Genomic DNA, 12,843 nt, shown 5'->3' on the forward strand with positions numbered 1-12,843 from the left:
AGAAAAATAAAACAGACAAGTAGGATACAGCAAGCCAGGTAAGGTTTAAGAGATGCAATTGGAACCAGGATGGTCTGGGAAGGCTTCACTGAGAAATTAAGTCATTAAGTCAAGAGCCGAGAGAGGTGAAACCACAGGCCATATAGAAATCTGAGCTGGGCTCAAGCCTGGCAAAGGTGGGGCACAGCAAGAGGCTATAGCAATGTCACTGGAATGGCACCTGAGAGAGATGAAGGCAGCAGATGGAGACGCTTGATAAGTACTTGTTGGGATGTCTGGGAACAGATGACTTGATGACTGTGAAATCTTGGAAAACCTAGCAATTACAACTAAAATGTGCACAGAAATCATACTTATGATGTCATTAGTTTCTTTGCACACAATGATTTGGAATAAATAATTCCGTTAAGACACACAGAATATAGGGAAGAGGAAGGCACTGGACACCTACCTTTGCAGAATCAGAAACATTATCCCAGTATGGAGAAGGAAAGTCCACCTGCCCCATCAAAATCTGATCAAAAAGCACCTCCTGGTCATCACCACTTCTGTTTAGGTGAACGACAACAAGGAAAAACAGCACTAAGATATCAACTCAGTGTACATCTTTTCAGTCTTAGGCACTGGAGCCCTTCCTTTCCCCCCATAAATGTGTAAAAATGTGTATTTTTAACCGATTGAAAAATGTCAATGTGGATCTGTTTTGGTAAATTAAGAAAGAGTTTTTGGGCCGGGTGCGGCGGCTCACACCTGTATTCCCAGCATTTCGGGAGACTGAGGCAGGTAGATCACTTGAAGTCAGGAGTTCAATATCAGCTTGGCCAACATGGTGAAACCCCCATCTCTACTAAAAATACAAAAAGTAACTGGTGTGGTGAAGCACGCCTGTGATCCCAGCTATTCAGGAAGCTGAGGCAGGAGAACTGCTTGAACTTGGGAGGCAGAGGTTGCAGTGAGCTGAGACTGTGCCACTGCACTCCAGACTGAGCAAAAGAGAGACTCTGTCTCAAAACCAAAAAGAAAAAAAAAAAAAGAAAGAATGAGTTTTTAATGATATGGGGAAGAAACATGGAAGGCATATAAATTAGCATGCATGACATAACAGGGAAAAAATAACAGGGACTGCAAGTAAAGTTCTTGTGCTCTTTTCCTGCCGCAGGCTCCTTTGTGCAAGAAGGGCTAATGGATCACTCAGAGAGTAGAGAAATGCTTTGTCGGCGCTGAATAAAAGATTGTTGCCCATACCCACGGAATGGAGGGAAACCACACAGCAGGATATAAGTGATTACACCTGCCGCCCAGATGTCCACCTTGAGGCCGTATCTGGAAAAATAAGGGATGTTAGAGTTAGGAGAGTCAGGCTCGGACAAATTATGCAGCTTGGTAAAATCAATGACTTTCCTCCTCCAAGCCAAAAATAAAACCAAACAAAATAACAATCCCAACAACAAACACTAAACTAAAACCCACCACCTAAACAGAGTTCAAAGAAAAAGTTTAAAAAATAATAATTTTTAAAAAGACCAAGGTGCAGGAATAAAAATCAAAAGGAATGCATTGCTGGACTTATTTGTAAATATCAGTAAATGAAGGTTTTCAGCAAAAAGGTTTATTATAGTAATAACAATTCTGAGATAAGGACGGACCCTTGAGATAAACTCCCTCACTTTAGGAATAATAATTATTTCTAGAACGTTTTCCAATTTATAGAGCACTGACATACATGATCGTACTTTGTTTTCCTAGCAACTCTGTAGGTTGGACAAGACAAGTATTGCTTATTGTACAGAAGAGAAAACAGGTTCAGATGGGTGAGTAGTTTTGCTTAAGATCACACAGTTAGTGTCAGAGCTGGTCCCCAATATGGTCTTCAAGACCCACCACTTCCTCCCAGCAGCAAGCAGAGCATGTCCCAGTAGAAAGTGTGTCTGTGCCCCAGGCAGCCCCACCTGAGGGAGGTCAGACAAGGCTATGGATGTGGGCTCCCACCTCATTCAAATTTGCCAAGTAGCAAAGTCCTCATTCCCTCACATCTCGCCTCAGGAATTTCCCTATTGGGATTCCCTTCTCATCTATTTGGCTTTTCTGCCCTTGTGGTCTATGGTACAAGCAAAAAACAAAACAAAACAAAACCTCGAAAAACTATCTCCAACTGGTCACAGGGGAGAGTGCCACCTAGATTCCCAGCTGTGGACTGAAACTGCTAATGAGAAGAAAAAGTAGGGCTGCATCCCCTCAGTGCCCCACCCTGTTATTCCTTCTGCTTAAGGATGGCACCTCAGAGCCTGCCTATGGCCCTTGGTAAGAAATAGGGCTTCTTACCAAAGGAGTCTTTGACTCAGGCTGACCTGAGTTCAAATCCTGACTCAACCACTAAAACTAATCATGAGCTTGCATGGTCTCTAACCCATTAGAGTTTCAATTTATTGAAGTGCAAAATGGGAATCGAACCATCGACTGGAAGAGTAAGAAGTAAAGGAGTTTCAGGCCTAGCATATTGTGGGGTCTTAGTAAGGAATAGGCTACCCCACCCTTCTCCCCACATTCATCTGATTCTGCACACAGAAACCAGGAAATTCCCCATGGTCCCTGATGCCTAAGGGTGTTTGTACTCCACGGAAAATCAATGGATCCCCAAGAGGTCCCAAATGGGACCTGGACTGGAGGATAAGGGCAGCAGAGAGAAATAACCGCAGGAGACTGTAATCACCGCACACGGCAGTGTCTGTTTCTTTTATCTCCAAATGAGAGTTAATTACCATCGCTGTGTGTTTCTGTTAGTCTGAGCATTTTTTACTCTGGGGTTAATAACTTCTGTTCTACCTTTAACAAAGACCAAATGGAAGCCTTAAGATTGCAGTAATTGACAAAACAGATTGGGAAAACAGAGAAAATGGCTCCCACTGTAAATGTTAAAGAATAAAATACAATTTTAAAAAGAGTGGAAGAAACCTGATAGCTAATTATGTCTGGATAGGGCACAGCAGTACTATTTTTCCTATTCTCGAAGCGGGCTAGTTCTTTTGCAAGCATAGCACTTAAACATAAGAGAAGCATTTACCCAGTCTCCGCAATGATTTCTGGAGCCACGTATGTTGGGGTGCCACAGACTGTGTACAGGGGGCCGTCTACAATGGTGGCCAGTCCAAAGTCACCCAGCTTCAGTGATTTGCTGCCATCTTGGTGCTCATACACCTAAAACAAAGGTAAAAATCACAATTGTCTGAAAACCAAGAGCTCAAAAGCCCTTTCTTGAAGAAATGAGGAACACTGTGTTTAAATTTAATGTATAGAAGGTAAAAAATAAATTAGGCAATTATGCAAGAATGGATATACATACAAAATAGCTTACTTCCTTTAGATTACTGCAAAACTGGAATCATGGTGAACACCTAGCAAATGGAAATTGATTAAATAAATTATAGTACATTCATACAACGAGAGGTTACATGACCTTAAAATGGCGATATGGGTTTATAGTTATTGAATTATGTTTGGGAAATGAGCAGAGCAATTTTCAGATTGGTTTTTATAAAATGTCCATTAAAGAAAAAAAAGTACATACAAAAAAAAAAAGAAAAAGTCTGAAAGAACACAGTGCCGATGTATCTGTCTCTTGGTGGTAGGATTACAGGTTTTCTTAATCCTTTTGTTTATCTGTCTTTGATGTTGTCTATAATTAAAACTGATTTGCATAATAAAATGAAGTATAGAAAGTCCCTAGTGCAGTGTCTCTGACTTATGAAAATAATCTCTTTGTTTCAATATATTAAGAAAACTTGCCGGGAGCTGTGGCTCACGCCTGTAATCCCAGCACTTTGGGAGGCCAAGGCAGGTGGATCACCTGAGGTCAGGGGTTCAAGACCAGCCTGGCCAATATGGTGAAACCCTGTCTCTACTAAAAATACAAAAATTAGCTGGGCGTGGTGGCGGGCACCTGTAATCTCAGCTACTCAGGAGGCTGAGGCAAGAGAATCACTTGAACCCGGGAGGTGGAGGTTGCAGTGAGCTGAGATCAAGCCATTGCACTCCAGCCTGGGCAACAAGAGCAAAAATCTGTCTGAAAAAAAAAAAAAAGAAAGAAACTTTAAAAATGCAATTCTTTAGTAACTAAATACAAAAAAAACTATACTTATAGTAAAATACTTTATTTTCAGTGCCTCGTATTTTCAACATGATCTATTTACATTTCTTAATAATTGAAAGAGATATTAACATTTCATTTCACCTGTGGCAATTTGGAAAGATTTATCAGGTGCAGAGTCAGCATCCTGTCCAGGTTTCCCTTATTAAGGCAGTAAAAATCTTCTCTCTTTCACCCAACAAATCAAGAAAAGGATGCATGTGACTGTAGGCAAGTATTTATACTCCTTTAATTCCAGCCACGATCAAAACAAATGGAGCTGCTCTAAAAAGTATCCCAAATAACTTATTTTATTTCAAAGAAAAGATGAAAGGGCGTTCAGAATCCTAATTGAGTCCCCTCTGTTGGAATGAATAAGATTAAGAAAAGAAAACCACAGTAAAAGGCTAGTAATTCCAGCAAGGGCAATCTTCACGAAATGCCTCAAGGAAGCAGCTAAGTTTTCCATGTACATCAAAATACTTGATCCAGCAAGCCGAGGCTTGCATATTCTCCTGTTCTCACTCTGTGATCATCTGTTACTTGCTGCAGTAGTTTGAATCTTTTGCACAGTAAGGCACATCTCCACACATCAGGGGCACCGCTACTGTTCACACGCCACGTCTGCCTTCCTTTGGAAAAAGTAGATTAACTTTGCGTTTCACCGCAACATAAAATGCAGATGTTTGGCCAGCTAAGCTGCAATATCAGCAATGATGACTTGGATCCAACAGTTTTGGCAGAAGCAGGCAGTCAGATCCACCTATCTGAGAGACTGCATCTTTTCTGAGCAGAAAATATTCTTTTACATTTTCTCCACACTCATAGCATGGAGTCTTATTCCCAGGAGCTGTTGATCAGGATCAAGTTTGGGCTGCCCTCTGGCAGGTATCCGAAGATTTGTGAGGTCACCTGTGATTGGGTTGTTAGGGCAAAAACAGCCATATGTCCCTCACAGATGTGGCTTTGCCCAGCTGTCATCTGGGATGGACATTTTCTTCCTAACTTAATGAAGCAGCTGTCCAGCCTTGGTCACTTAGAGTTAAGTTAAAAACTTTGAGGCATCACAGCTGCAAAACACAACATCGGCCCCAGCCTAACTGTTCTTAGGCAAAAGAAAACCCTAAGTTGTAGTCTTACCATGTCAGCCATTCTGGTCATCCAAATGACAAGCAAATGTTTTTCATGAAAAGAAATCTGAGATGGAAACATCTAGTAGATGGTCTAGTTGATTTCCGAGGCAGAGCAGAATTGTTTACTTCCTTAATTCCATTTTGTTAACAATAACCTTTCTAAAATGCAAAATAATCTCCTGCTTTGATGTTCTGCTAGGTCCAAACATTCATTCTGTGTGCTTTGTGAGGTGATGCAGATTGTAATTTATTCAACCCCCTTGATGCAGGAATTTTGTAGCTTTTTTCTTAAACACAGTATCTACACCACCTAACTGTACTCAAAAGTTCGACAAAAGCAGATGTTGGTGGATTCGGTCATAAGTCCCATTTTAGTTCTAAATATGACCTTGTAATTCTCCTACATGTAGGAAAAGTTTTCTTTTCGAACATCTACATTTTAATAGAAATTCCATCTAACATATAGCCATAGACCAATTATATTTAATATGAATGAACAATATAGTTCAAAGTTTCAATAACTAAGAAAAAATCACTAAAAATCTTCCTTAAAATAAAGAAAATGAGTACTAATACAAAATGATTATTAAAAGTAATAATAAGTCTACGAAAATGAAAACCATTGAAATACATAGAACCATAATTGTGATGTTCTTTTTATTCCCTGTACAATGGTCTTTTAATCACTTGCACAGTGCCCCGCCCCGCTTTTTTTTTTTTTTTTTTTTTGCTTTAAAAACCACATAGTAGGATTTTTGTGAACATAAAGAGGTTCAAGGGATGCTTAGGAGAGAAAATAAGAGCTTAAAGACAAAGGCCAATTCCATGTAATTGAAACCATATCTAGACACAAGTACATTTGAAATGCTGCAAAAAAAATGTTTTTGCAGGTGAATAAATGTCCAGTCCTCTAGTTTGGAATTCTGTTTAACTCACTGTCAGGCAGGGCAGGAAACAAGGTCACTCTGTTTTTTTCTCTGTCAACACTTTGGGAGGAGGATGGAGAAGAATATACTTCAGTGTTTCTTCTCCAGTGGGAGAGCCCTTCCCTCAGTGGTTTAAGAAGCCCTCTCTCAACGGGGACTCTTCATTAGCACCTGCTGCGGCCTGAGCTACGTGCACCCTTACCTCTTACTGAGCCAGTTACACAGGGGCATGACTGAGGCCGTTTGAAAATGTAATTAAACCTTTGTTAAAAAATCACAGATTGCTAAATACACCCATTTAAAGCCTGCACGCGCGCACACACGCGCACACACACAGCCTCACAAAACCATCTCCAGAAAGTATTATTCCAAATGGCAGCCATAAATCCACTTTGAACTAAATTTTTAATTAAAAGTTAGAAATCAGAAAGGCTTCTAACAAGTTCACATTGAAAATGCCAAATCCTTGGCTTAGACTGCTCTCTGGATTGACTTGTTACTTGGCGTTCCTCCTTATTCTGACCATCTTTCAGAAAGGGCATGAGCAGGCTGCAAGCGCAGGCTTGGACAGGCTGGTCCAGCTAGTGGAGCTCTGGTGTAAGAACTTTTTGCCATAACTGTATTTTAAAGCCTCTATAAAATGTGACCCACACGTGAAGTGGGAGTACATTAATTGTCAGTCAAGGAGTATTCACAACATGAGGTATGATTTAATGTTCATCCCTGGTCCTTTAAGTACTATAGAGGTTCCCCTACATTTTAAACACTGAGGGGCTATTAAAGGGACAGGGATTAGTGCAAATTACCCAGTATGTAGTGCTTTCACTGTTTTAACTAAGCAATAAAACTGTGTAATTGTACAACACTAATTGAATGCAGCTACACATAATTGTGGGCTGCCATATGTATCCTATTACCATAAAGACTGTCAGTATTTTGTAAGCTACTCTTGTGATCATTGCAGATGGCTACAGTCGGAGAAGTTGTTCTCTAGGGTTTATTATATGGCTATAAAGACATCCTATGATTTGACAGACTAAATGTGTTAAATGGCAACAATTATGAAAAAGGTTCCAATTAAAACCTGAAGGCATATCCAACCAAGAACAGATATAATGAAAGGTCAGGTATGTAGATTTTGGGGCACACTGCTATTTTGCACAGGATTGTTTTTGAAAGGAGGGTTTTATTTTTGTTTCTTTTTTGTTTATTTGGGGTTTTGCATTAGCTGCAACTTACTGAACAGTAGATCTTTAGGCATATGCTTGATTTCCCTTGGATGGGAAACTGAGACCATTTGGAAAAGTTATTTGAAAAAATAAAACATTTAATATATAGTCATAAAATGCAGCCGGTGGCCATAAAATAATATGAAAATTCACAGATAACCTGAACCCAGTCAAAAGGTTTCTGAGATTCCCATAATATGGCACTAAAAGCTGACTAATATAACAGATGTGTTGGAACAAACGTAATTCTCAGTGTTTCTACGAATCCAAGGGTAACCCTGATGAAACACTGGCTAATGAATTATTAGTAACCACTGAAAACTATTTCACAGAGGAGCTCAGTAGGTACTAAAAATTATTTCACCAAATAGAATTGAACAACAGTGGCATGAAATTGACAAAGCCATGAAAAAACGTCAATTTACTTTTTAACATATACGGTATCCCTTTTAAAAGACATTGATTTTCCTCCTGCTACGGTATATGGCCTTTATGATGCTTTCTGAGGAAAATGGCTTAAATTTAAACCTTTAATCTTTCAGAAATGAAATATAACAACATTTAAGCAGGGAGTTATTTTGTAGAATGCATTTTATAGCCCATGTACTTTTGAATTAAATCTCCTGGAAAAACATAATAAAAAAATTTATACCTACATGTAAAATATTTATGAAATCAAAAATTAAATGAAATAATAAAAACAATGAATGCTGTGCAGATGTCAGAAAGGAGTAAATCAGAAGAGAGGTAATTAAACGAAAAAGTAAAATTGCTCTTCAATATTACACTGGAGATATCTGGGAAGATGGAGAAGTGAACGGAATCTCCAGGAAACCTGATTCTCACCCTCAATTTAAAATAGTCATGAAACTATCTTAAAAGGAGTTCTATGCAGCTGCAGCGAGATACACAAAACATGCACATTCCGGATTCTGTTAGGAATTATACATCCCAGGATTTTGCCAAAACTGTGGGAACTCAATGCCACTGCAATTTTAAAAAATGTTATTACATTTCTGTCACACAATTATTATCCAATATGTCATAGTAGGAAAATGATCACTATAGATGAAAAGGAACTAAACTCACCCATAATCTTGACACTCAGAAATAAACACCGTTCATATTTTGGGACATGGACTTCCAGAGCTTTCTTTCTCTCTTTCCTATCCTTCTTTTTCCATTGAACAACATATCCTGAATGTTTTCCGAAGTGAATCGCATATATCTATACAATTACTCTCAGTGGCTGCGGGATATTCCATATAGCACCATATTAGTAATCCCAACAGTTACTATTACCACTGTCATTTATTGCACACACAGGACATACCAGGCATCGTGATGAAGACTTCATGTGCATTTTGGCCCATTTGATCTTCATAACAGCCCTATTAATTTAGCACTCTTACTCATATTTTGCGGATGAGAAAATTGAGATTCGAAGATGTAAAGTAATTTACCCAGTGTTACACAGCAAATAAGTGGCAGGGCCAGAACTTAAACTCAGATATGTCTGAGTCCAAGAGTCTAACCAGGATGTCCTGCCACTGCTGGTGGTCTAACCACCATTGTGCCACTATTTAATTCATCAGTGCCCTGAGATAACTTATCTCCATATATACCGTTTGGGTTTTTTTTCCCCATACTGCAAAACCCTGACATGAACATCCCTCTGGATAGCTACATATCCAGTTTCTTCCTCTTAGGTTACATTTCTAGAGGTAGAATTACTTGGTCACAAGGCACACATGTTATTGAAGGTTTTGGTTATATATTACCAAATTGCCTCTCTGACAGGTTCCACCAAGTGACTCTCCCACCAACACATAAGAGATAACTGTTATCCTCTTAACTTTGCCATCATTGTATGTTATTTTTAATTTTTGCTAGTCTGATAAGGCTGTGTCATTTTAGAAAGAAATGAGTGTCATCTCTTAATGACAGCAGAAAGGAGCAGTGAATTAGACAAACACAGACCCACCAAGGTGACACAAGGTGAAAATCAATGTCTTCTTAAAGGGATACCTTTTCCTTCCTGTCCTCATCTCCCTGATGAAATCACAGGTCTTTGAACAAGAGGCCCAGTAAACACTTAGTACAGTAACTGGCCAATTACGGTACTAAATAATGCTTTGGGAAAATGTTGTGTCTTCTATTTTCCCTCAACTTCCATGCAAATTCAGAGAGTAGAATTTTTTTTCTAAACACCCCCAAAAAAAGGATCGTTCAGTTTCTGCCCGGACACTTACAATGACTACAAGCTACCAGTAATAAAGGACATTTAAATTTCAAAGAAATTAGATTATTAAAAAGTTTTTCTAAAGTTAACCCTAAATCTCTTGCCCACTAATATCTTCTCTTTAATTTTAGTTCCATGCTGTCATATACAGTACAAGAAAGTTATCCCGTCTTCCATGTGGCAGCCTTTCCTATATTTGATGAGAATCACCATGCCCCAAGTGGTACATCCCTTCTCTGGGTCAACCCCAGGCCCAGACAGAATGTGTTCAGAGTATTACCATAAGGGGTAACATGGTAAGCCACACCAAGGACTCTCCTGACTCTTTCAGGGAAAGAAGTCTAAGGGCATATGAATATTTTTAGCAGGCTTGTCATACTGAGACTCACACTGAACGAACAGCTTTCTCCAGGTCAACTAATAGCCTTTTGACCGGCAGTCAGGCCAAGTATTCCATTACTGTTTCTGAAATTGACAATAACACAACTACATCAAAACTAACTTAGTCTCTAGGGATTTATGTTTATCTCTTGTTTAATTTCTTCTTACCAGTTTTGGACCTTTATAGAGCCAAAAATATTTTTGGATTTCACTTCTGTCATTGGTATAATTCATCTTCATTTGAAGTCACTGGTAATGATGAATAGGGCAGGATTGGGGCCAGACTCACAGAAGATCACTGGCTCCCTTCCTTTGGGTAACCTCCAATCCATTAGTCAATACACTCTGAGGGCTCAAGTTCTGTGTTTTTGTCCATGACCTCTAGACCCATTCTCTCTGTGGCACTCATCTTGTCCACCAGTGCAGTTAGCTATCCTATCACCAAATGGATTTATTTGGGGAATTAAGAGTCATGGGATTAAGGTGAAGGAAATATGTTATCTTGTGAGCATGGAATTGAAAACTAGGAAGAGCTGGAGCACAACCTGTCATCGTCACTTGGGTGGAACAGGACTAGCTTATTGCTAGATATAATCCACTGCGTGAAAACAAGGACCATGAGTTGCACATGTCATTTTGATGGGCAGCTGGGAGCAGGCACAAACACTTGAACACAGAGTTTCTAGCCAAGGAGAGGCCGTTTTTCTCCTACAGGGTCTTGGGGACTTTGGGAGGGAAAAGATTTTTGAATGTTTATATTTGAAGAAAACGACTGTGTTTGTTTCTGGAATCTAATAAAAACGAGTGATGTGAGTTATAGTTTTGTTAGTAAAGATTTAATTTTCATAAGGAGGAGGCATCTGTGTACACATTTTTGAAAGACCTGCCCAGGTCCCTGAAAGAAACACAAGCTGCTACTGATGGTTTTTATTGCTAAGGGTACAAGCTTGCCATCTAGTGGTGACTTGTGTAAACTGAAGGTATTAATTTTTTTTTTTTTAATTAAGCAAAAAGTTCCTTTAGTCATGAACTATCATGGCATGCATACACACATACATATACACATACACACATACACGCATACATACACAGTGGTCCCATGCCTAAGCCCATCTGGAGAAGCATCATACTTTCTCCCACTGCTCAGTGAAGTTTACACTGAGGCCAGTGTGAGAACTCCATCTAACAGGCCAGTTGGGAATGTTTTGGGCTTGCCAGGCAGCTCTGTCCTCTGTTCATAGAAGTATCACTCATTCACTCACTCACTCCGCTCATCCACTCTGACGTCCACCTGTCCATACAATTATTAAGTACCAGGCACGACAACCAGTAAAGCAACAAGAACCAAATAAAATCATGGGCATGATCAATTTGGGGGGAAAAACTTTAGTTAAATACAATAATAAATTTATAAGGGGTATTTTTTATTGGGTCAGTGCCCAGTTTTCACCTAAAATGTGGCTGAAAACATCCCTGTAAGTCAAATCATATTTTCTCATCAAAATACTTTAACCCAACCAAACACTAGAGTTAAATAAATCATTCATACAATCAATACAGATCCTTAAGACCAGGCTACATTTTTATGCTGTTCTGTAAGAATTAAAAATAAAAAACGCTAAAAGTTCTAATACACAATTATACTGTGTACAATGAAATCTATAGCTGAATTAGATATGTATTAAAAATACTTTGCTAGTTATAACAAATATTAATCTAACACTTAGCTAACAAAAATCTTGTTGTCAGTCTTACAATTTAGAAGGCCTTTTATAACGTAGTAAAACAAAGTATGCTGTGAGGTCTTTTTATGTATTTGATAAGTTTCCCTATAATAAGTAAATGGATTCCAAATCTTTATATTAACTTTATTATAACATTTTCAAAAAATAGTCTATAGCTTTACATTTTGCCATGAGGTGGCAAATCCATGCATGGGTGAATAATAAAATTTCTAAAGCAATATCAAAAAAAAAAAAGGGTTAAAAAGTGATTTTCACTACATATATTATCGTTAGGCAGTTTTATTTTAAGGAATACTTTAATTTCATTTTTAATTACAAAGAAAGGGGAAATTTTCAAAAGGAAATTAATAGTTATGTTATCTTCATCAAATCCCCTTAAAGATAAAGGCTTGAAGGAGGTACCTTCCTCAAGGTCATAAGACCAGGCAGTGGGAGAGTGAACCGTTTGGTTTTGAACTTTTGTCCATCTGACTATAAATCCTGGGTGTGTGAGGGTCTACCTTCTGTGATGGTTCTCTTATTTCCACAACTCTCAATAGAATGTGAAATCAACAGTGGTCTCATGTGCAATTAGTGACATCATCCTAGTTTTGTTAAACCAGGACAGAATAAGTTGTGTTAAGTTTTGCTAAACTTATTTGAACTATTTTATCCTATAATAGATTTATCCCTGCAAAATTCACCAACCCCTAATCCCTACCATCAGAAATCACTGTAAAAGAGAATAAAATCTAGTTAGTTTTTCATATAGATATTTTAAAACTACATTATAAATGACTGCAATTGTTTCTCTATATAGTTCAGCTTCTTAAATTAGAAGAGAAGGGAAAAAGAAAGGAGAGAACATTTTTTTTCTTTTGCGGTAATTTAAAGTAAAATATATTTGAATGAGCATAATACATTAGAAGTATCACATAAACTGTAATTTTAGTAAAAGTGCACTCCAATGTAATCACTTATGGCATTTACAGAAATAGATAACACTTCAGCGAGGAGTAAGTGAACAATGGGTACACAAAACTGAGCAGCAAAAGCAAAAAGGAAAGAAAATGAAACTTTAATTT

At 38.3% G+C, this 12,843-nt stretch overlaps 1 protein-coding gene across 4 annotated transcripts in view; it reads right to left on the reverse strand.

Moving 5' to 3' along the window:
* The window catches only part of DCLK1 (doublecortin like kinase 1), a 354,866-nt gene that overhangs the window by 38,862 nt on the left and 303,161 nt on the right, over positions 1-12,843 (reverse strand). For all 4 annotated transcript variants that reach the window (XM_034936574.4, XM_034936575.4, XM_003826878.5 and 1 more), the window contains 3 exons: positions 3,062-3,195; positions 1,246-1,323; positions 452-548 (listed from right to left, as the gene is read on the reverse strand). In XM_034936574.4, coding sequence (XP_034792465.1) covers positions 452-548; positions 1,246-1,323; positions 3,062-3,195 — 309 coding nt within the window. The remainder of the gene's footprint in view (positions 1-451; positions 549-1,245; positions 1,324-3,061; positions 3,196-12,843) is intronic.

Source organism: Pan paniscus, chromosome 14, assembly GCF_029289425.2.
Source record: "Pan paniscus chromosome 14, NHGRI_mPanPan1-v2.0_pri, whole genome shotgun sequence".
NCBI classification, from domain to species: domain Eukaryota; kingdom Metazoa; phylum Chordata; class Mammalia; order Primates; family Hominidae; genus Pan; species Pan paniscus.